A 25,339-nucleotide genomic window follows, 5' to 3' on the forward strand; every position below is an offset into this window, starting at 1 on the left:
TTGTTTAAATTTGTTGTTGATTTGTGATAGGTATTGTATTGTATACCTACATATACAAGGTATCGACCAATTAAAAATTATATAAGATTTATACACAATACGAAAAATTATGCTCTACATAATTGGTTTATCTAAGTTTATTAGTATAAAAAATAATAACGTGAAAGAGTATGGTTTAAGTAATTTTAGCATTATTAAATTATTTGGATACCAAGCTTAAGTAATGTTTCTATGGTTAATACGCGGATGAAAATTAATGATGATGATTTTTAAAACAATTTCTTTTAAATTTCTCAATGAAAATGGATATGTTTATTTAACTATTAATTATTTCTTCCCAAATATTGAATTTTATTAGGGCATTTTTTTTGCTTCATTTTATATGTTTTTAAATATTTTTTTTGATTATAGGGTAAAGTTTTAAAACGCATCTTTACAATTTACAATAAAGAATGCTTACTTATTGATTATTTATTCCAAACTAGTAAACTTAAAATTTCCTCGTGTTTCGTTTAACTTGTATTTTCTTATTTATCACTTAATATAAATACGTCGTATGCTAGGAGAATCTTATGATAATGGCGTGAAGAATTCGTGTTTTACTTTATCAACCAATATTCTTTTCAGATAACCTTCATCGCAAATTATATTACAATCAGCATTTATAATATCCATGCAATACAATAACATAATATCCCCTTCTAATTGTAGTTGTTTCAGTATTTGCAAGTATGTAGCAATATATTGGATACCAATAGCTCCAATGTATTAAATAAAAGAAAATTTAATGTTCGAATTATTCTTAATTAATAATTTCTTATTTTTCTGAAAAAAAAAAGAAATTTAACAAATATTAATAAATCTTTTTTATTCACATTTCCATATCAATCTGATAATGTTTTTTTAATGGTAAATTTTGTAAGATAAAACTTGAATTTTAACAAAGTTACAAAGGTGTATTTTCTTCAGTAGGTATCCAACTGAATATTTCGATAAATCATTATAAAAACTTACCCCTTTTAAATTTAGTCATAGACCAACTGCTGCTACTAAAAGTCACATCCTTAAACTCCAAATCTACCCTCTGGCGTTTCGGAAATGTATACTGGCATCGCTCGTTGTCATTATGCACATTATTGTTCAACAGAATATCTTTAGAGGGTACTAGGGTATACTGGTTTTTCGCGTTACAAATCGCATCATTTTCATCGTTCGATATCGAAGTAACCGAATCGTTACCCTGGCAGCACTTTAGAGAAGACGTGTCAGGCATTTTTGAATTAAAAAAAAACTAATACTGGTTCATTACTACCGTAATATTTGACGTGAAAACAAAAAAAACGTAAATTTAGAAGCGCTTTCTCCTCAGATGCAACGCGAGTATTTTCAGCGGTTTTCAGGTCTGATGTATCGGTGCGACTACAACGGCGTGTTCATTCACTATTTTATTTATAAGTTATAGGACTTAAGGGGTCCACTGCTCTTGTTGTTTGGTGCGTACTGCCTGAAAAAGTAAAAAAGTTTTATTTTAATTTTATTGATATAATGCGCTTTATAAAAGTAGTATTAAAAGTTAAATCTATTAAAGTATTGGTGCATAACGAAAATAACAAATTCTCTATGACATGGTCATTATTTCTGATAATGTTTCTGCCAACAGCAATATTAGAAAGTAAAACTAGGATATTAAATTAATATTTTTACAGAATTATAGAGCACGTTTTGTAATATTTAAATTTTAATAAAATTTTAATAAGAAAATGTCTAAATAATATCAATTTATATATAATAGATAATAACTATAAAAATAACATTCTGCGTGATAGAATATTTGAAAGCTATTTCTATTTAAATGTTTTTTTGTATTTTATTTAGTGTAATATAGGGGTGCCGATATCGATACTTTTATTTAAACGGATTACTTTTTAAAATATCAGCACAAAACAAATAATGTTTTATTATAAATAGTTACAACGAAATCTTTCATTTCGGGTTAAGTTGGATGTATACAAGGTGTTTTCTTAATATTGCGACAAAATTCAGAGGCGTCTTCCTTGGTTATTATATTTGACTTCCAATCAAAAAATCTATACTAATAGTATAAATAATAAAATTCATTTTTTTTCAAAGAAATTTAATCCTAATCCTAATTTTCGCATTAACTATTATCCTTAATTTAATCAAGCAAAAAAATTTCTTTAATAATAGATGAATGATATTATATGGCTATGATAAAGATATGGCCTCAACATTTTAGATTTAACACTACAAGATGGTAAAGCTGAAAAAAAACTTACTTTTTTCGATAACTTTAATACATGTGTTCAAGTATACATATATTTGAGTCATGTATTTGATTGTTTTACTGTCGGAAAAACTAAAAAAAAAGTTGCAAATAAAGTTAAAAATTAATACTTATTTAAAATAATTAGATTTAGCTGCTATGGCTGTCCACAATAATGGCATTTATTTTTTTATGTGAAAACCGTCATCAACCGGACATGCTCTAAAAGAAATAAAGAATTCACCAATATTTTTTTATTACTAGAAAAACCAGTTGCGTACCCTTTTCCTTTAAAAAAAATTATTTATTTTAAAGCCCGCATAAAAGCCAATGGCAAATCTAAAAATTTAAATTGTGTATGGAAAAAACGCTTTAGATGCTTAGAAACTGCGTACCAATTTTCAGAGAAATATCTACATGGATATCCAAAAAGTTAGGTTTTTTCTTTCAACTTGACCACCCTGTAGTGTAAAATCTAAGACGTTTAAGACATATGTTTAAAGAAACTTTTTGCATAATTTTTTCCATGGATCACGTCCCCGGCTTTTGTTGCATTCTTAAAAAAACACCCTGTATATGTAACAACATTTTCAAGGCTACAAAATGTACAGCTAAAAAAAGCCAATAAAATAAGAAAATTGTCTCGAATATATGAATTTTGGCCTTGAAGAGAAATCAGAATACCGGAAGGAAAATATTTAGCTACTATAAAAAAAACTTTAGGCAAAATGATATATGCTAAAGGTTGTATTTGACTCAAATAAACATTTTTTATTAACAATAATCATCAAAGTTAAATGGCTTTCACGAACATGTAAAGAAAAGACAATTTTTAAATAAATCGTTAGTCTTGCCTGATTGCCATAGCATTAGTTTTTAGCATTTTGTAGGATTTTGTCTATTTTCTATTTTTAATATGGTATAGATTAAAAATCTTTTAACTAACAAGAACACGTTGTGGGACGGTTGTTAATTAAAATTCTATATTATAGAGGAGGTTGCACGATCCTTTCCGAAACGAGAGTTTACTCTAAATGGAAAAGAAACTTTGTTTTCAAAAATACCATAATGAAAATTTACTTATTTTATTAAATTTTCGAATAGCCATTATTTTTTAAGCAATGGTCAAGCTTGCTCTCTGATTCCTCTTTGACATACCAAAAAACTTTTCTATGTTACTTACGTCTTTTTTTCTTCTTCTCAAATCTTTAGTTTGATTAATAGCTTTATGATTTTACATCCCCGTATAAAGAAATCTAGAAGTGATAATTAAAAGGCTATTACCACCCGCATCATAACAGTATTTCCAGGGATAGCAGCGTTTATTTTTTTTGTTGCTGTCTTATTTTATTGCTGTCATAGCAACAATTTTCCTTATAAAAATGCATATTAAAAATATCGTCAAATTTTATGCAAAATATTTTGGTATTTACTTATAAAACATACGCTTGAAAGGCTAATTAAATAAAAAAACTAAATCCTATCATTAAAAATATATGGATCACATTTACGTACTTTCATGCTTTTTTTATTATGTCGTGAGATAACGTGATAAACCAAAGGAATTCTAAAACTTTAACTTTAAGGAAACCTAAGACTTTATCCAATAAAACCCTTTTATTTGTTGGGAAAAGTTCTTAAGCAAGAGTTCCAAGACATATTTATAATTTAAATTATTATGAATATATTTGGTTAAACAATGTTGAAATTCTTTGTGCGCATCTCCATCATAAATCATAATGATAAGAATAAGTTCTCTGATAAACTATAAAAACCTTTTTTTTAATTATTTATAAGCTCACAAACTTCAACTACCAGTAGGAATGGAATAATAAATAAACAATGTTTTAACGAAAAAGTTAAGAATAGCTTTTCTGGGTGGAACATCCTATAGCCTTTATAACGATTTAAAGATTACAGCTCCTAATACTTAATGACTAAATGAATTCTAAATTTTTTTTTAAAAAATTTTCTTGATTACGAGATGGTTTATGTAGTCTTGAACATATATTATGTTTGAATCAAGTTTAGGCTAACTGTTCTATATCTTATTTTATTTGTTGAGTATGGTTTTATTATAATATTATTTAAGATCAAAATAATGTAGTAAACAAAAATTCTTAAATTACTTATTAGTGACAAATAAGTAACGCACTTGTAGTTAGCTGAAAAATGTGTCGCATTTTTCTTACACTTATTGTAATTTTGGTTCTTACAATTTTGCATTAATTATAAATAAATAAAGCTCCTACGTTAAATCTTGCGGCACACGGCAACTAACATTTTGTCTAGATCAATGACCATACCTAGTTGCCTAGGTTTTAATATACCGCGTTCGATACCTATAATTTTTTTATAAAAATCTTAATTAAGAATCATCTGAAAATACTGTGTAATATAAAATAGCAAATACTAGTACGAGGTAAATCAAGTCGAATTTCATCGAATAATTTAAAAGCAATTTCCGACTTTATAATGTTATCCGTAATATTTAAAAGCATCGTTACACAAATATTTATATACAATCTGATAACTGATTGTCAAGTAAAAAGTAATTTGTTTGTAAAGGATTACATCTTAGAATATTATTATATTTTTCCAAGAGTTTCAGAGACAAAGAAAAATACATTTAAATGATTAAAATTTGTCGTGGTACTCTTAATACAAACACGTATCCTTGTTCATTATCAGAAGCCTGACGGATCTTTTCATGCTCATATGAAATACATTTAGTCCCGATGGGATGCTTTATTTATTAATTACTAAAGTAACTGAATTACATTTTATACAAAATTATATTTTCGGTTGAAACTAAATAAAGAAATTTTATAATAAAAAAATATATATAAAAATTTTATATAAAAAAATAGATTCTTATGGATATAAAAATATTACTTTTCGATCTTTAATGATTAGCTTTTAAAGTAAGATATTGCGAGAAAGTGCTGGCCGTATTTGATGATACAACAAACAAATAGATTACATTAGTTCAATAAAAAATGTACTAAAAAAATATTAAAAGTTTCTTTTTAAATACGCAAAAAATTTATTGAGAATAATGATCACCATTTATTAACATGGTGTCTTTATTATTTTTTATTTCGTTTTTTTAGAGCGTTAGACGTTTAAATTATGCGTAATTTAAATATTAATAAAATAATTAAATAAATTAATAGTACGCTATACAACTGTTATTACGTTAAATACGATTTTTATTATCAACCTCCTCGACCCTGGAGGAGGTTGATATTAAAAATAAAAATTATTATAATTTAGCCAAAATTATAGCTAGTCATTATATTCCTAATTTGATCTGTTATTCCTAAATATATTTTTATAATACTTACATGCAACCTCAAAAGTGTTCAAACAATCTTATGGCATTAAGTTACTTAATAAACTAATTGCTCTAAAAGACAAAAAAAAGATAGTTGACTCTGCAACTTATTTATTAAAAGTCTTTGTATAAGATAAATTTGCATTATTCAAATTATTTTAATTTTTCTCTTCATAATTTATTTATTAATTACGGAAGTTGGTCTAGAAAAAATTAATAAATTATGAATATTTCAATATTTATATTATTCGTCTGTAATTCTATAAAAAAAAAAATTAAGAAAATACTTGTGGGAATATTTAAAATAACAAAGCGATTATAATCATTAGCTAAAAATGTTGTTGCAAGTTAATCTACTTAAACTACAACTGACACTGTCAATTATTACAATGGTAAACCGACGTGAAATACTAGTTTCGTAACTGGTTAAACCAAAGGGCTCCATATCCTTTTGACTTCAATAGCTAGAACTTGGAACTTGTAACTAATTCTGGAACACGTTTACTTAGGAATACACTTTTATGTCAGGAACATATTCGTTTTACTCACAACGTCAAAACTTTTACCTAACTTGCATGACTGTCATTTAATTATTTACAAGTTAAACAAAAAAACTGAGCAAGGGATATGCCAATGATAATGTCTGTTTTATTTATTGTATCAATAAGTATAATATTTTATGATTTTGTCGTTTTGTAAAAGTTTCCCTGTGATTATGGGTCCGTCCCACGACTACAAAAATTTTGCAGTCGTATTAGTATAAGTTAATAAGTTGAAATAATGTAATACCTTGAATTGATGATATCATAAGTATATGGTTAAGTTCGCCAGATACGAAACTTAAAAAAAAACTGGATCATTGTAAGCACATCCTGGAAAGAAGTCCTTTGAATAAAGAAAAAACGAAATAAAATACTTTTACAGAAGCAAATACATACAGACTTAAATCAGTCTTCTTTTTCTGACCACTCATAAGCGGACTCAATATTCTAAAACTACAGAGTTTAAATCTTATCTCGAAGATGATAACTTTGTTAGCGAAACACATTGTATTACGTTAAGTCCCCTTATGAAAGGAATGTTTAAAAACGGAAGAGCGATTTAAGTCTCTACACCAAAAGTTCCAACCATAGGACTACTTTTAGTTGATTTAATAGATTTTTTGTGATAACCAATTTTGACCAAATTAAAAATAATAATTGTAGAAATAACCGAAAGTGTTTTAAACTTAAATTATACCATTTATAATTATTGAAAATGTTTATTTAAACTGAAAAGGCACATAGAAAAGATATTCATAGGGACGGGTTGATATTGTGCAATGAATAGCTTTTGACCAATTTTAGCCCGAACAAAGACTTAAGAAAGTGTAGTTTTTATAAAAAAAACTCAATAAGCATCCTTTAAACCTTAAATAAGAAGTGGGATATCAAAAATCTAAATAAATATATTGTTACAAGATTTAAGACAACTATTAAAATTAGGAAATAAACTTATTGATAGAACTATAAAACTACTATCTCAATTTACTTTATCATTATCGTGAGTAAAACTAACTTATTTATAGAGCTGCAAGATACAAACAAGATCCATACCAACTTTAGATGGACTCCTAATTTTTAGAGTAGCCATAAACTATATTTAATTTATTAGGAAGAATATATATGACTGGGAAGAACAGCATGAACTATACTAATGGTTTTCACTCGTATAAGGGAGATATCTTACAGTTCCTAATCCGGTTCGTATATAATTCTATCAATAAAACCGGCTTTACATATAGGTCACAATATTTTAAATTGACGTAAAAGACTGTACGCAGGACATGATATTCAGAAATTCAAGTCTTGCTCGCACTAATTTTCACCATAACTCCTGACGTTAATTGTCTGAGAAATTTATTACAAGAGTGCATTGAATGTTAATTGTAAAGTCTTGCGTCATAAGCTTTATCTTTAACATAAAAAAAAATTAAATCACGTAGACCATCTTTAGATTGTTTATAATAAAAATGATTTATTTTGTTGTAATCAGTTCTTATGAGTATTATAGTCGTAAAAAAATGACCGCGGTGTATTCTGGATTTAAAGTGCCTACTTAAATATGTAATGTCAACTTCACAGTTTTAATTATGCGTAAATTTTAATTAAAAATAGCCTTTAACGCGTATATGTCTAAAATATTATACATATACACGTGTTGGGTACTTGCTTAATTGGCTTAGCCAGTATATTGGCTAACATGTATTTTTTACAGATGGAAGTTATGAAAGCATTTGGTGTTTTTTGAATACTTCGATGACTATTAGTTTCCAATTTACAAATACTTAACAAAGGATCTCCACTAACATGCCGTAGCATAACTATTTCCTATACCTACATATACCTACCCACGTTTATTCCTTAAGGGACTCTCAATATTGCGTGTGCGAGTTTCCACTAATCCAGTTTCTCGACATTTAGAAACGAATTCCAGAACATATTTGTTGAATCTTAATATTTTTATGTTGCTCTTTAAATAATTCCGACATTCTATAAGCACATTGATTAATATAAAAAATATTTCAACTCTTTCTGCCGTGGTATCATCAATCATCCTTAATTTTAAATAACAGATATTAAAAAGAATAAGGGTTTGTCCTGTAAATCATCTACAATGATAACAGCGTACTACATTTAAAAAAAATAAAAATATTAGAGATAATTGGAAGGTCTAAAATAAATGCATAACTTATTAAGATGAAGCCTGTTTGTACTACTACGTAACCCGGCAATTTTTTCCTTAAAGTAATCCGTAATAATATGTAATAAAGTAATTATTTTAAATTACCTTAAAAACCTTAAAGTTTAAATGCACAAATCTTAAAACGTACTGCTTTAAACTATATCATACTAAGTGTCTTTGTAAAGGAAATCAGAAGTTAAGATTTTAGGATTTCCCATCCCCTTTTAGGTGGTTGTAGTATAAAGCTGATTTGGGACGTTTGAATATCATAATTAATATCTATCTATAAAATCAGATTTATTTAGCTTACAAACTTAGACACATTTAAGATCTCATTCAGCACCATAACTTATTTTATTATAATAAAGTTTACTAATACTCACCCTACAAGTGCAATGTGCAGCTGCTACGAGAAAAGTTCTTAAGTAATAAATTAATTATTATTATATTACTAGATATTTGTTTAAATGAACTTGAACATTCAAATAAAAAAAAATTATAAAGAATCTATAACTGCGGAAAGAGGATATCTCCATTTTCTAGCAAATTTGAGATTGACCTATATCGCTATTCTAAAAATGAAGATACTTCATTTGCTGTATAAAATGGACATACACACCTCATACTCTCACTTGATATACAATTAAACTAATTCTCATTTGTGTAATGATGTAATGACTGATACTAGCAAGCCAAAGTCACTCAATGCTAATTATTTTATTCTAAATGGGTCCGAACTAGCACACACTTGCAAAAGAGCGTTTTTAGTAGTTTATGATATCTCTAAAAAGCATTGCGAATGAATAGTAAATCTTTTGAAAAGTAATCAAACACCAAAAGAAATGCGAGGTACAAATAAGCCCAAATGCAATGAAAGGAAACGTTATTGCAAATATTCGGAAACATATTGAATCCTACCCTGTGAAAAAATTCGTTATTTGGATTGTAAGTAGGGGTTTCAATTTTCGGAATCGGGATTCAATCCCGGGATTCGGGATTGGACCCAAAATTTTTGGGATCCCGGGATTATCCCGAAAAAAATCCCGAACCATACTTTATTTTTCGAAAATTCAAAATATGAATGAATTTGCTAACCAAATTAGGTTTGGGGCCAGATTTGATGACAAAAAATAAAAATTTAAATGCAAAACATGAAAAAGATTTTTTATTTAAAGTACGAAACTCAAAACAAATATAAATGATTTCCAAAAGTTTTAATAAACTTTCTTTAAAAATAACATCTTATAAATGACTTATCATAGCAAAAATTAACAAAATAAAAATTCATTAATTAATATAATATGATCGTAACACAACCTAAAACTAATTTTTATCTGACGTCTAAAAAAACATGAACAAAAAAATATAAATTCAAAACAAAAACAAAATTAAATTATTCAACTTATAACTAAAAAAAAACACACATCTTATCACAAATTAACAAAACAAAAAATTATAACCTACTGTTTTTTAAGACTTATTCTTATTAATAAAATTAGTCTAATGTCCTTTATTACTTTCAAAATATGATCGTAGCACCACCAAGGCATCTAAAGTAGAATCAGCCAATGTAGACCTTAGCTTAGTCGTAAAAGCTCCTGCTGATGAAAAGGATCTTTCTGCTTCAATGCTTGTTGGTGGAATACTCAACATGCTTTCATAGCATGCTTGCAAATGTAGCCCACGAAGCCCTCCACTTTCAAATAGGTACATTTCCTGCTTTACCGTGTCTTGTAGTATGTCTATGTAGTAAGTATTTGCGCTTCCTTTTTTAAGCGGAGATATTTTCGATTGGAGGATCGACTCTTCTAGTGCCTCTTTTAAAGATTTTTTTGTATTTGGATCTGTGTTAACAAAATTTGATAGTGGCACATTATCTTCTTTTTTGCTGTCGTCATCGTTATCGCTATCAATATTTATGGTAGATGGTATGTTTTTTTCCAAATTCTTCGTCATCTTTGTAATAAACTGAGCTGCTATGATATTATAATCTGGAGGTTTGAAAAAGCAATTTTTATATCTTTTTTTGTTTGGGTTCTGTAGATAGTTCATTACTCCGGACATTAAAGTTCGTCGTTCTTCTATTCTAGTTTTTAAAGAATTTTCTAAATCCCTGGCGAATGGTTCAGCCTGCGGCACGAATTAAAGCAACACTAAGTGTAAGTACCACATCGGAACCGTCTCGACCCTGTCTGACTGTGGGACGTTGCGTGACGTAAGCGGCAACATTTACATGGCATTTTTATAAAGATTTTGAACTTCCTTAATGTAAAGAAAATTTTCGGGATCCGAAATCCCGATTCCCGGGATTGAAACCCCTAATTGTAAGTTATCCTTAAAAATATTGTACAAAATGTTTAGAGAGAAACATCGAGATAATAAAGTTTCTTATAAGTTTTTTTGGTCATATTTTATAAAGAGAATTAAGAACTGAAATTTGGACGACCAGCAACAGACACCTGTAGTATCTGCGAGCAGCTTAATTCTAAAATCAAAAGTGACACACTTATTACTTAGGAGAAGTAGGAAAAGGTGCAAATGACGTATGCTCCTTCCTTAAAAGCATTATTTTGATTAAGAAGACTTCCAAGAGTATACAAACCTTCACGTATGTTGTGACAACTGTAGTGGTTAAAATAAAAATAACACAGTTGTTCGAAGGTTTTGACAGGCTCAAAACAATACTATTCCTGTTTTATAAAATATGAAGCATTTTTTTATAAAATATGATAAAATGCTCTATAGAGCAGTCAACATTCAAAGTTGAATGTAGATAACGTCCCTATATTAGAGAAAAAAGCAACAACATTGCAACGCCGCTCGATCGCATTGCTGATTTCACCGGCACAAGTAATCTTTACCAGTGACGTCGGCATGACGTCGTTTACATGATAAATGTTTAGTATTAATCGATTATGCTTTAAATTATAAACAATATTACCGTTTATGAACCCTTTATGCGCTTTTTTAACGTACTAATCAAGTAAAAAGCATTTTTATGGAAATTAAATATTTTATAATTCTTATAGATTTCTTAATAAGTTTTTATCATTCTACGCTTAAGACGACGGTTGTCCCTTGATATGATGTTACGACAGTATCGGTATTTACTTGTGAAAAGTCGGCTTAAATCGCCTTTTTCCCATGGTGTAGCACCAACGGCATAAGTTTTTACTATTGTAACAGTTCACAAAAACACTGAAATGACTCAACCGTTTTCCCTTTTCAACCAAAAATTAAAAAAAAAACATAGAACTTCACAAATGTCGAATGTAAACACAAAGCCGCTTGTCTTTTCTTCAGCTTTTGCCTGCGGTGTTGTCATTTCAAATTTTTTAGAAGCGATTTTAGGTATAAGAATGTTAATAATTTTTTTTCTAGTTTTTATTTTTAATCCAAAATCTAACATCAATAAGTTAAATTAATATTATTATATATGTTGATATACATATAAAAAATTAAATATATATACATATATTTAATTTTTTATCTGAAAATTTCCTCTTTTGAAAATGCGTATTAACTTGAAAATCGAAGAATATGTTTGTAAACAAAACACCCCCCTTGCCCCTGTGCACATGTTAAACTCAAACAAAGTTGTTATTTACTAATTCTAGCCTTTCAATGTTCTAAGGTTACAATAAGAAACTGCCTGTTAATAAACTGAAAAAGACCGACATATTAAATACAATGAAATTTATTTCTTCAGAATATCGGATTTTCGAAATTTTGGCAACAAATCTTATCTTGGCCAACAAGCGAAAAGGATTCTAATTTAGAATAAGTATTGGTATGCATTAATATAGATGTTTAACACCTAAGTGTAACTTAAAACAACTCAAATATAGAAATGTCAGACATTTCACGACTGACGTTTTATTTTACTGCAGGAACAGGACAAATCCATAAGTCAAAAATTACATTTTCTAAATTTATAAAGATGCAAATTAAAATAAGGTGATAACATTTCATTAAATTCACCGTGAAGTACCGTTCATCAGTAATTTAAAATAATAATGACTACTAAAATTAAAGCTATTCAGTTTTATTTTTCGTTTCCTGAACATTTTGTTTTATGTAACATAGGGGACATGTTCCATTAAACAAAATGTTCTGCAGTTATCAATTCATTTGCGCTGATGCAATAAGAAAAAGTTCAAATAGAGTAGATGAAAGATCGCATGGAAAAAAGTAGCTTGGAAAGTCGTCAAAGTCGGTCTTCAAAGGATGTAAGAATTAAGTATGAAGTAAACCTTCAAATGTTACAGTATAAATAATTACGTTTTTCGGATCACTGGCATAATATACCTATACTTTTTTAAAGTAAAACTATATATTATATATTGCAAGTTCAGTTTTTCCCAATTCTGTAATGAGTGATATTTTAACGTAAAGGAATATTAAACGACTAAATATTCATTTTACTTATAGTAATGATCTTTATTACTCATATAATATCTGTATTAGTCAGAATCATTGGAGTAATGATCGGAAATTACGTGAGTTCTAATGGTTATCTAAAAGTATATTAAATATGGGTTTGTTTAGAGCATTTAATGTTTAAAATACCCACATTATATTGAAAGTGACTGAAATTTGCATTATAAAAAAATGCTTATTTAAAATTAAAATCACATTTTTTAAATAAAAAATCCATTATTCAAAACAGCATAAAAACCTATCATTTCCAGTAATTGCTACAGAGTAGTGGCGTAGGACGAGCTAGAAACTACTTGATTATTTTTTTATTTTGGGTGACATTGCTAAGAATTCATAATTAGACATTCAAAAAGCGGCAAACCATATATCCCACGGCTAAGCTATAATAAAATTACGGTTTTTTGTTTTTCCATTACAATAGTATATAAAATAGGTAGTGATGAAAAAACAACCATAAACGCTTACACCCATTACACGTGTTTTATGAGGCCACCCAGTAAACAGGCTGTTTCGTAATTAATTCAAGATAGGGTAATGTATCTTATTTGGTATAAAAAAGCGTTGATGGTGTCATCTTTATTAGCAAAATCTACTTTGACAAACTCCAATAATAATTTTTACACGCAACCATACAATTTTACAATTACAAAAAAATAATATTTAAAAATAGATACAGGTTGAGTTTTATAATGTGATGTGTCAAAAACGGCTGCCAAAATATGTTAAAAACAAACAGATGGATAGTTGGATATATTAATATACAAGGTGTGTCATTTAATATAAAGTTGATATTGGCTACCGATATATGCCACATCCTACATAAAAAGTTTTTAGTGTAAAAACGCAGATAATAATACCAATTGACGTATTTTTTAAAGATTAAGATTTTTTTAAGGTGCCTCCATTTATTTTTGATCGTTTATTTATATTATCTGAATAGCACAAATATAAAAATATTTTTATGAAATTTTTATTTTACAATATTATTTAGAACCTTTAAACAAAGGGGGATGTAAGAGGAATATTCCTTTTTCTAAGGATTATATATATATACAGTTGTGGTCACATAAATAGCACACTTAGCCTTTTCATATATTACTTACAAAAAACAAATTCCTGACTGATAAGAAAATATTTAAGCAGTTAATCTCCTCCTAATATGCAAGACTTTATGTTTATTTTAAAAATATATGCACATACAGAATTTCATTCCAATATTAACGTTTTAAGGCTGGACGCATAAATAGCACACCTTTCATTCTTATTAAATATATCGAGTGTTAATTAGTAAGTATTATTTTAACTTTTAAATTTTTGAATATTGTCAAGAGTAGTTTTGTTTTTAGTGGGTAGAAAGAAACATTGTGGACCAGAGAGGAGAGCTCTTATTATAGAAAAGAAAAATCAAGGCTTTTCTATTTCTGCTATAGCAAAAGATTTAAATTGCTTTAGGAAAATGATTTATAATGCTCTGGCTCTCTATGAGACCACTCAAAGCACAATGAACAAGAAAAGATTAACAAGGCCTCGAAAAACCACGTATAACATGGATAAAATTATTATTAGAATAAGCAAGGGTAATCCATTTTTAAGTTCCGCCCAAATAAAACGTGAAATAGCAGACCAATATGGCGTCAATATTTCTGCAAGAACAATAAGAAGAAGATTATGTGAAAAAGATCTCAAAGGTTGTGTAGCTAGGAAAAAACCACTTGTTTCAAAAAGAAATATTAAAAAAAGATTGGCATTTGCTAAACAACATATAAATAAGGACATTAATTTTTGGAAAACCATATTATGGAGCGATGAAACCAAGATTAATAGATTTGGAAATGATGGAAAATGCTATGTTAGACGTCCTCCCAATCGTGCCTTAAACCCTAGGTACACAATTAAAACTGTTAAGCATGGAGGAGGATCAATTATGATATGGGGAGCAATGTCATGGTATGGTGTTGGACCTATTCATCGTATAGAGGGAATAATGGACCAATACAAGTATAGGGAGATTTTGCAGAATGTTATGGAACTATACATGGAGCATTTTATGCCAATTACATGTAAGTTCATGCACGATAATGATCCAAAACATTCTGCAAAATCAATAAAACCATGGTTTACTAAAAATGTGGTAGATGTTTTGGAATTGCCGCCACAAAGCCCAGACCTGAACCCTCTGGAAAATTTGTAGGATAACGTTAAAACCAAAATTAAGGTATTAAATCCCTCAAATCTGGATGAACTATGGCAAAACTTCCAAGAGGCTTGGAACAGTATTTCAGCAAGCGTGTGTGCAAAATTGGTGGAGTCAATACCCAAGCGATTAAGTGAAGTTATAAAAAATAAAGGATACCCAACAAAATATTAAATTGGTTTTGGTGAAAGTAAATATTTTTTAAGTGTGCTATTTAAATGGCCAGCATTTCTTTAGTTTTTTTGTTATGTTTCTTATATATTTAAAATACTCTTTTAATTTTAATTAAATACAACTCTTTGTAGAACATCTAAGCTAAATATATTATAAAAAAAATAGAAAATGGTATTTAATATTTTTTATCGCAATTTAGAAAAGTGTGCTATTTATATGACCATAACTGTATATAACCCTTAGGACATTGGAAGACTAAAATTAATAAACAGCAACTTTGTTTCAGTTCAACATGTGCTCAAGGGCAAGAATTCTCTGTTGTCAAGTTGACACAAATTTCTACCTATATGTTAACACATATAATAATGTTACTTTAACTTATTGGTGTAAGATTTTGGATTAAAAGTAAAAGGTAGAAATAGATATATCTTATTCTAAGCTCAAGAATAACATCTTCAAAGCAAAAAAAAATTACCAACATTCCTATTCCTAAAACCGCTTCCAAAAAAATTTGGAATGGCAAAACCGCAAGGAATACCTGATATCATCTTGCGAAATGTGATTTTGTCAAACGGCCTTCTGTTTAAATTCGGCATTTATAAAATTCTAGGATTTTTCTTTGATTTTTGATTGAAAAAGTAAAATGGTCTCATCTGAGTGTTTTTGTGACCTGCTACGATGGTAAAAGTTTTGCCATTTGCCATTACCGCATTATGGAAAATAGACGATTAAAGCCGATCTTTTTACAAGTAAATACCGATATTGTTATAACATCATATCAAGGTAGAACCTTCATCATAAACGTAGAATAGGGGATCATAGATATAAAAGGTTTATTAATAAAAACTTATATCAGTTAATAAATACTTAAACAGATATCAGTGACTGATATGTCAGGTGTGTTGTGTATGCTATGGTCTGATGATGCTCTAGTCGAGCGAAACATGTAACCCTTGTAATTTTATTAAATGTGTCATCACAAATAATTATATTATTTGTGATGCTGTAGATTTCGTGTTTTTACCTTTTATTAAAGTGTATGACCAGCATCTTTGGGATAATGGATGAATTTTTTGAGACTTCTATTAATAGGTTATAAAGAATAAAAAACTCAAGTTATGTCCATGGTTTTATTACAAAGACTGATTTGATGTTTTTGCTGGATAACGGCTCAATTTTTCATGGTTCTGCTACTAAAACGAGACTACTAAAGGTTGATCGTATACAATATAGAGCTTTGAGATTGGTCACAGGCGCCTTAAGATCCACGCCGATTGAAGCATTACTGGCAGAGACTAATGAGCTTCCATTAGAGATAAGAAAAAATGTGCAATATCGGAATAACCCACTAATAGCTAAAATCCACAAACTGGGTATGTCTAATTTAACTAATAAATATTGGTTGAACAAAAACAGTCCTCCATTGGCTGAAGCTTATATTGAAACAAAATACCTCCATCAATTCATGATGAAACAAATATACTATGGATGTACGAATTGGCTTTTGGAGTTAATTCTTTTGACCTCACAATAATATTTCTCTAATATTTTTGAACTGTCATAAGGCTAATCAAACTATTCTTAAGGATACTTTGAGTAAATTTCAAAATTACTTAGAAATATACACAGATGGATCAAAAACTGCTGATGGTACAGGTTGTGCCTTTATTATTCCAAAAATTAATATTAAAAGAAAATACAAGTGTGAGGATTATGCTTCTATTTTTACTGCAGAGGCATTAGCAATATTAAAGGCCCTGGAATTAATTAGTGATGCTAATATAATTTTAAACTTTCTAATACTTTCGAATTCAAGATCAGTTTTCCAATCACTAAAAAATGGACATAATTTTAAACACCCAGTTATTTTTAAGATTCGAGAGGCTATCAGTAATCTTGATAAACATAATACTAAGGTAGCATTCATTTGGTTAAAAGGACACACAGGATTGCTATGAAATGAAGTGGCAGATAAAGAGGCCAAGGAAGCAATTAAGACAGATAGGATTCTTTCCAAAGTACACTTAATGATATAGTTCCAATTATCCGAAAGAGGTCTTCAGAAACTTGGAAAAGAAAATATCTTGCATATTTAGAAAATACTTCAAATACATACACTTCAATAAAAGCGTCCCTTAGCAGTTATAGTATGGTTTCCAAATGTAACTTTTGAAGATATTTGACAACATCTTTCTTCAGATTTCTAGTGGGTCATGGTAATTTTAATAAATATTTACATAAATTAGGATAAATGACTCATATATATGTAACTGTGAACACCAGTCAATTGACAATTTGAACCATATTTTATTTGAATGTAAAAATAATATGGACGCAGTGATGTTTCTGCATAATAAATTGAAAGAGCTTGGCTTGCTTCCTATGTGTTATACTTCACTTATGGCAAACGTAATTGCCGACGATAGAATGGAGTCTATTTTCATAAAATTTTTGAAATTGTCCAAAAGGAAAATATAACTTGAACGTATATGCACTAGTTAATAATTTACTAAAAATAAACTTTTAAAAATTCTCGGGCATACCTACTTTATCTACTGCAGTATTATTAATAGTATACTGAAATTTAATTGGACGAATATTTATAATATTTTAAAGTACCTCTATGTTATCACATCCATTTGATTTAGTATATATCATTGCAAAAATGGCTTAAATCCTTTTGGAATAACAGATAGACAGCGATTGGCTTGTGGTATTAAAAATATTTACATTATCATTAAATGCTAAAAAAGTCTACGTAACCACAAGCCACTATAATAAATAAATTAAAATGTAGACATTTCCAATGGGAATCCTGAAAAATACAATTATTAATACCCCTTTAATTAAAAATTATTGCTTGTTCTACTTATGTTCTTTCTTTAATAAAATGTTCTTTTCAAAATGCTTCCGATAAGTCTGTATAACCAGAGTGAACCTGCAAGCTTTTCTGTGGACCTATTCCGATTAAGACTATGCTACTTTAAGCATTCCAAAACTATCCCAGAATAATATTTCGTACCTATTATTTTTTATTTGAAAATTAAATGAAAACTATAATTTTTTCTAATCTTTCAAATTAGAAAAAATTAACAACATTAATCCAAAATTGAAACTATAATATTCTAAAAATATTCTAGTTGTTTAAGAATTTACTACTCTAAGCAGTTTCAATTTTTTTATCGGCACAATGTTAAACATTTTCTAACTTAACCTTGGTCTTCTTTCATTTTAAGATAAACTCAAATAGTAATTACCTACGAGTAACGGTTTAACTTTATGTCGCAAGATTCGTATGGCGATAATTCACATTCATGTCAGGGAATAGAATGTCGACATAATATGTGCAATTCGGAACAAAATTTACGTTTATGAAGTATTTATTGTTATTTTGTTTACGAACATATCTGCCTTCCAAGTAGAATTTGCTTAATATTATAATAAAGGAAAATAATTATATGCCAATTTGGTGACTGGTCGACCAACAATAGTATAAAATGTTTTTTTAATAGGCAAAATATGGTGTTAAAAATTTATTCTCCACAAAGTAAATTTATGGCTTTCAACAAATAATATTTAAAAGTGGTTAAAATATAAATATTATTGCTTCTATTTTGACGATTTATTTGTTTTTTTTTTTACAGTTGAAAAACGCATGGCTAATATGAGAGGTTTGTTGCCAGTCTTCTCAACTTGTTTTTGTCGTATAAAGTTAGTTTATTTCACATAACATTTAGGTACCTACTGGCTCAATTTCTGCCTGATGGTGATGTCGCCGTACCCAATGAAGCTTACCAGAGATATATAGTCTCCTCCGACAAACGAAAGAATGAAGCGTTTAGTTGCTTTTTAGCAAACTTTTATTATCTATAAGGATATATTCTTAAAATAATTAGAATATTGTTTAACACGGTATGAAGAAAATGGTACGTTTGGGACTCAAGGGTTGAGGCAAACAGTATCTTTCCCAATATTACGTTGTATTTGAACAATTTTCTTATTTAAACCAGATATTGTGACCATTAGCAGAAATTTAAAAAACTCTTGCTTTTAACTTGACACAAACATGTTTCCTTCTGTTATATTCATTTTCCTGTCAGATTTTTTGACAGGTTACCAGAATAAGAAATGTGCCGCGTTGACTTTAAATAAAAGTTAATAATTTATATTATTTACGGCGGTTTAAGTTACGAATGTTATTCGCAAATTTTATTTTTGAAGAAGGTATATTATTTCTAGAATATTATGTAAGAATAAAATATATGTGGTTATTTCTACTAATATATTATCATTTTTGCTAATTCAATTTGATTTGATTTTATGTTATACTTTTCTTCCGGAACAATTTTTATATATGCCTGATGTAACATATTAATAAAAACATAAAACCGTTCAGCTAATGCAGTTGTAAAATCCCACTCAATCCTGGAGAATTTGATATAAAATTCGCTCATTACATTCTGCGTTGTTACCCTGCACGGAAGTTTATTTGGTTCAAATTTTGTTTAGCTGAAATCTACTATTAACGAAAAAATTTGGTTTTTAGATTCAAATAGCCCCTATGATTATAGAATGACAAAATATTTCTTGCGGAAATGCGTCCTATCCATTTTCCGGACTTTAGAATAACTTAAATTAGTTACATGAATAGATGTTTTTGATTTATTTTTTAGATATTTTTTAAATAATAATATGCTAAAAACATTGCGGAAATGCATTGGATTTTATATAATATTTATTTTCACTCAAATCCAACCCAATCCAACATACTGAACTTTCGTTTAGCTGAAATCAGTTATTATCAAAAAAATTATGCATTTCTGCAAAGTGTTTTTAGCATACTTATATTTTAAAAATAAATCAAAAATATCTGTTCATGTAATTGATTTCAGTTATTCTAAAGTCGAAAAATTGTAAACGATCGATGCACAAAAAAATGTTGGTATTGTTTGTATAATAGACACTTCCAAATACTAAATAAACCACATTTTCTTATATAACTGATTTCAGTTATTCAAAAGTGGGAAAATAGAAAATGCATGTCCGCAGAAATTTTTTTGTAGATTTTGTTTAAGGAAGACTTCCAAATACTAAATAAACTAAAATTTCTAACATAACTGATTACAGCTAAACTAAAGTTGAGCGGTTTGTTTTTTTGAAAAGTGTATGAGGTCTGCATCTAAAAGAATACTACACGGACAATTCTTTCTTCCATTATAAAAATATAAAACGATAATATCATCCTTATAACAGGTGGCTATAAAAACTATTATGTATTATTAATATTAGGATCTTTGTCATTGTGCAATTTTGCCTACAAAATTATATATCACTACGTGATATTATTACACGGATAAAATTTACATTGAGCTTTGTTTACAAATTTTCATTTTGGTAGTTTTTTAACATGAGTTTTTACTATAAGTCAATACTTTGATTTTTGCATACAAAAGCTTTATTGATTAGGCGTGTATACGGTGATTTCAATAAATTTTGAAATAAGTATATACATAAATGGCTTCATGTAAAAAAGGACTTTTTTTGCAAACGTGTCTCAAAATGACTCTCGAATATGACCCAACCCAATCCAACCCCCATCCACAAACTTCCTAAGAAATCATGCAAAAAAATATTTTTTGTTGTTTTTTATATACAGTTTGTAAAAAGGCTGTTAAAAAAAACCTTTTACAGAAAAACGAATTACCCGGTTAGAAAACGCTCTGACACGTCAATTCTCTTTTATTTTTTTACATGTTTTCAGATGTTTAAAAAATATATAGGTTAAGACAAGAAGGCTAAGCAGCTGTCAACTTTATTATTTTAAATATAACACTCCATTTATTATTGCATTCTTGTATTCTATGATAAATTCTAAACACATTTCATACATAACACCCTATACCGATCTTGAACTGTTTTCGAAATATCAATAACAAATTTCTTAACAATTGAAACAGGGCCGTTCCTAGGGTATCTGCCGCCCGGGTGCGAAAAAAATTTTGCCGCCCCTCCTTTACCCCACCGAATCCGGCCTTTGATAAACATTTGTAAATAAATAACTTGAAATAATTTAACGTTAAAAAAAACAACATTTTAGAAACATAAACACTTTATTTTATATTAAATCATAATTTTATTTAGAATTTATTTGTAATGTAATGTATTTACAAATAAGTTGTAATTAAATACATACATACATATTATTTACATACGCAACATGCACTTTATAATATGTATATGTGTACACAAAGGGGCAGGTAGCTAACATAGCCAATGATTATACAAAGTTTGCTTATCTTGGTTTTTTTTAATGCAAATGTTTTAACAATGTTAGACACATCTATATTTTCTGCAATTTCTTTTAGAAAAGCTTCTTTCTCCACTAGCTACTGTGACAGGTAATGTTAACAAAATTCTAATGGAAATTACTAAATTGGGAAAAACATAAATGAGGTTATTTACAAATAGGTAGGTAAGAACATTTAAGGCATTCATTTCAGGGGAAATATAGGGTGCCACATTATCAATTTCATCAGATAAATCTTGAGCTAAAATATCTTTTTAATTCTTTGATAAATCATATAAAATTTTCTCAAGAGCTTCACATTTTGCGAACCTAATTGATTTTTCTGTTTGGAGAAATCTATGTAGGTTGTTAAGAAAATTAAACAACGTATCATGTTGCTTCATTTGCTCGAATCTTTCTTCCAATTTTAATAATGTAGTATCTAATATAACAAAATAAACATTAATTTTAAACTGATCAACTGGATTTTTAGGTGCCTCGTCTCGCCTGACTATTCGCTCCATTATCATATCCCTGACCCCTTAAATCGCCTAAACAAATGTTGTGAGTTTCCAAAAAATCCAATAAAACATTAGTTAAGCCTTGTCCTGTCGAATCTGATATTGAAATGAATCCCAAAAAATGCTCTCTAATTTCGATTTGCTTTGATGTATCATTTAATAAAACAAACCTTATTACAATAGTTAGTTGGTCTTGATGACTCACGTCAGGAGTCATATCCAAAATAATTGAAAAATATTTACTAGCATTTAACATAGATATAATGTCATGTCTTATTTGCTCTCCCAGAAGAAAAATGAATTCATTTTGAATATGAACACCTAAATAATGAGGCATATTTGATGGAGTTCTTTTAATCCTGTTAATGTGATCGCATATTGTTTCGTTAAAATTGGCAATTGTTTCAATTAATTTTAAAAAGTTCCGTTTTGTTGCTCGTATATCTTATTATTTTCACCTCTAAAACTCAAATTTTGACCGGCTAAAAACTTGACAACATAAATTATAATTTTCAAAACATAAACCCATCTATCTTTTTCCATGTTTATTAATTTCTCGTTTAGTAAATCAGTTGTCGTTTTAGAAGAAATTGATTGTTTTAAATCAAGCCAACATTTTGTATTACAAATATGCCCCTTTGATTTTTCATGTCTTTCTATAAGTTGACTTAAATGTCTTCAATCGTTATAACCCTCAACCAAACCACTACCACCAGAAAAAGTTTTAAATATTTTGCAAGGAAAACAATACACACAATCTTTTGATTTAGAATATACTAGCCAAACCCTTGGAATTATTTTTCTATTGCAATTTTTTTTTTAATAATAAATAGATGAGAATCCTCTATTGTCTTTATTTAAAGGAAACGTCATATCAGCCTCCGTTAGTTGCGTAGGCCCTAACTCTATCAGAGTTAATTTAATTTTATCCAATAAAACATTTGGTCAATAGCCAGGATCCTTATAGACATTAATATTTTCAAAGCTTACTTCAGATCCTTGTTCTGCAAAACATCACCTTCCACTATAGTTTTGGTATTCGATGAGTTCTCCTTCTCTTCTCCGCTATTGACCATTATACATATAGTCTCCACCACATTTTGATCTCGGGCTTGGGAACTTGATGGTTTGTTATGTGATCTTGTTGGGATTAAAAACGCTTGGAGTGAACTGCAAGCCTTTTTAGTTAATTCTTCTTTTTCAAGCTTTTGTTTTCTGTACTGTGCTCCAGAAAGCTTTTTTCGATTATCAAACATCTATAATAAAACAAATCCAAAATTAAAATAAATCCAAGTTATCCTATATTTTGCCTGAATGAATAAAGAGATATATTTTTAACGTTTCAAATAAAAAAAAATAAATATTAAGATTAAATGCTACTTTTTTATTAAGCAAATAACTAATATTTGAAAGGTGAGTAGACAAACGGAATTACTGGATGAGTGCGACTACTGGCTATTCATAACGCATATCATTTTTTAATTTTTTCCTCAAGTTCAAAATTAATTATTTTTTTTAGTTATTATATTAATTGACTCTAAATAAGTCAACATTACTTTTTAAAATAAAATTAATTGTGCTAACAAAAATTTAAAAAATCTCAAGAGTAAAAAAATTGGGAGATTTCTAATAGGAGTAATAGGTATCTAACAAAAGGAAAAAAAAACTCCTTAAATTTCAGGAAAAATAAAAAAATATTATGCATTATAAATAGGCAGTAGGTTCAATCATCCACCATTTCCGTTTGGCTACCCATTTTCCAAACATCCTATATATTTAAAACATATAAAAACGATATTTAAATTTTATATGACAGCTCAAAAAAAAATTTAATCAAAAATTCAATCAACGTGTGTGTAGAGATACTTACCTTTTTAATTTTTACTGTCTGTTTTACCACAATATTAAACAAAAGCTTTTAATAACGTTGCGATTTACACGACTACAGGCTACACGCTTAAAATTTAAAATAAAACAAGTGCACGCACTGCACGCATTTATATGCCTTGACCACAGACAAGTATTTTCCTGAAAAATCTTCGTCGCGACATATTTTTTTCAACTGGTTGCGACCTGAAGCGGACTGAAGCGTATATCTAGGTATACCTATTAAATTTGAATCGGAAATATAACTAATAATATTTAGAATATTATTTAGTAACTTTAATACATTAATTAATAATTAATAATATTTACATATGTATAATATTTTAAAATAATATGTGTATAATAGTTTTTGATAAATTATTAAATTTTAAAAATATTTATTAAAAAAATATTTATTTAGTTTTTTTTTGGGGCGGCTTCCGCCCCTCTGACCTGCCGCCCGGGTGCCCCGCACCCCTGGGTCGGAACGGCCCTGAATTGAAATCAAAATTTTTTAAAACTTTACCAGGCTGTAAACTATAAATGATTTACTTTCACTTGCTATTTTCGCACGTTGCACTTTCCTATTTTCGTTTTTCATAAGCTATAGTTTAACAAAAACTTTAGTTTTTAACTGAAGATAAAATAAAAAAAAAATTCTAGTTTAAAAATGTCAAGCAAATAACGCACCTCTCTAAGCAAAACTATTGAATTAACACGTTCGCTGCTCATCGATTTTTTAATGGGCACCGGTAGTGCTCAGACAAGAAAACTTTCGTTTTTAAATTTTCATGTTTTTACGTATTATAAGTTCAATATAATTCTTTTTCATGTGGTTTTTTTCTATTTTTTTGCAAAAAAAATCACGACGCACATGTGGCGGTTTGAGCACTTGGCCAAGATTTTAATCACCCAGTGCTCAACGACGCCTACGTAGCGTCACTAGGGACCATTTATCATATCTCTTTATTAAATTTTCGCAAAGTCATTATTATTACAAAAATCGTGACAAAATCAATAACAATAAACTCTAACTTAAAACCTATAACATAAAATAAATAGTTACATATATTCAAAAAACAAAAAACATTATCCCTATGCAAAAAATTTAGTTCATAAACATAACGAAATAGAAAAAGTTTTTTTTCAACTAGAATATTAGAAAATATATTTGGAAACTAAATTGGTACAACATTTCATAAAAAAAAGAACTAAGTATTAATAAAAATTGTTTTATCTAGTTTCATAGAATATTGTGAAATTCCTTAAAACAAGGATCTAAACACAGTCCTGGCAGTTCCGGACAACTTTTACAATAAAAGCTTGTGTCCCTACGAATTCCACGTTGAACACCATCGGCATTTTTTTCGCAGTCTTCTATCTCCTGGGTCCTTTTCTAGTTTAGATGGACCGCGTTGAAACCCTTGGTTTTCTTTGGATCGACCTGGCTTCTCTTTGGCTTCGATTTCTGGTACCATTGCTTCAACTATTGATTCACGGTATTCTAGAAACG

The 25,339-nt window shown here is 28.6% G+C and overlaps 2 protein-coding genes across 2 annotated transcripts in view; both read right to left on the reverse strand.

Annotated features, from left to right (window-relative positions):
* LOC126738161 (ATP-binding cassette sub-family G member 1-like) overlaps positions 1 to 1,279 on the reverse strand; it is a 77,453-nt gene extending 76,174 nt beyond the window's left edge. The window contains exon 1 of the mRNA XM_050443354.1: positions 1,015 to 1,279. Within this exon, the coding sequence (XP_050299311.1) occupies positions 1,015 to 1,273 (259 nt within the window). The 5' untranslated portion in view covers positions 1,274 to 1,279. The remainder of the gene's footprint in view (positions 1 to 1,014) is intronic.
* LOC126738192 (uncharacterized) lies at positions 1,258 to 23,949 on the reverse strand. The gene is made up of 3 exons (XM_050443406.1): positions 23,831 to 23,949; positions 22,951 to 23,216; positions 1,258 to 1,504 (listed from the first exon to the last, which is right to left on the reverse strand). Exons 2-3 carry the CDS (start codon positions 23,214 to 23,216, stop codon positions 1,450 to 1,452), a joined length of 321 nt encoding a protein of 106 aa, XP_050299363.1. The 5' UTR covers positions 23,831 to 23,949; the 3' UTR covers positions 1,258 to 1,449.
* Positions 23,950 to 25,339: the final 1,390 nt, after the last annotated feature.

This window comes from Anthonomus grandis, chromosome 7 (assembly GCF_022605725.1).
Source record: "Anthonomus grandis grandis chromosome 7, icAntGran1.3, whole genome shotgun sequence".
Lineage (NCBI taxonomy): Eukaryota > Metazoa > Arthropoda > Insecta > Coleoptera > Curculionidae > Anthonomus > Anthonomus grandis.

What these genes read in the sequence shown, in the direction of transcription:
- LOC126738192 (XM_050443406.1), bottom strand. Translation starts at nt 23,216, where the DNA reads ATGTTTGATAATCGAAAAAAGCTTTCTGGAGCACAGTACAGAAAACAA. An exon ending in TTGCAGAACAAGGATCTGAA is followed by an intron (nt 1,505 to 22,950) that starts GTAAGCTTTGAA and finishes TTACTTTTTCAG; the next exon opens with GCAGTACGCACCAAACAACA.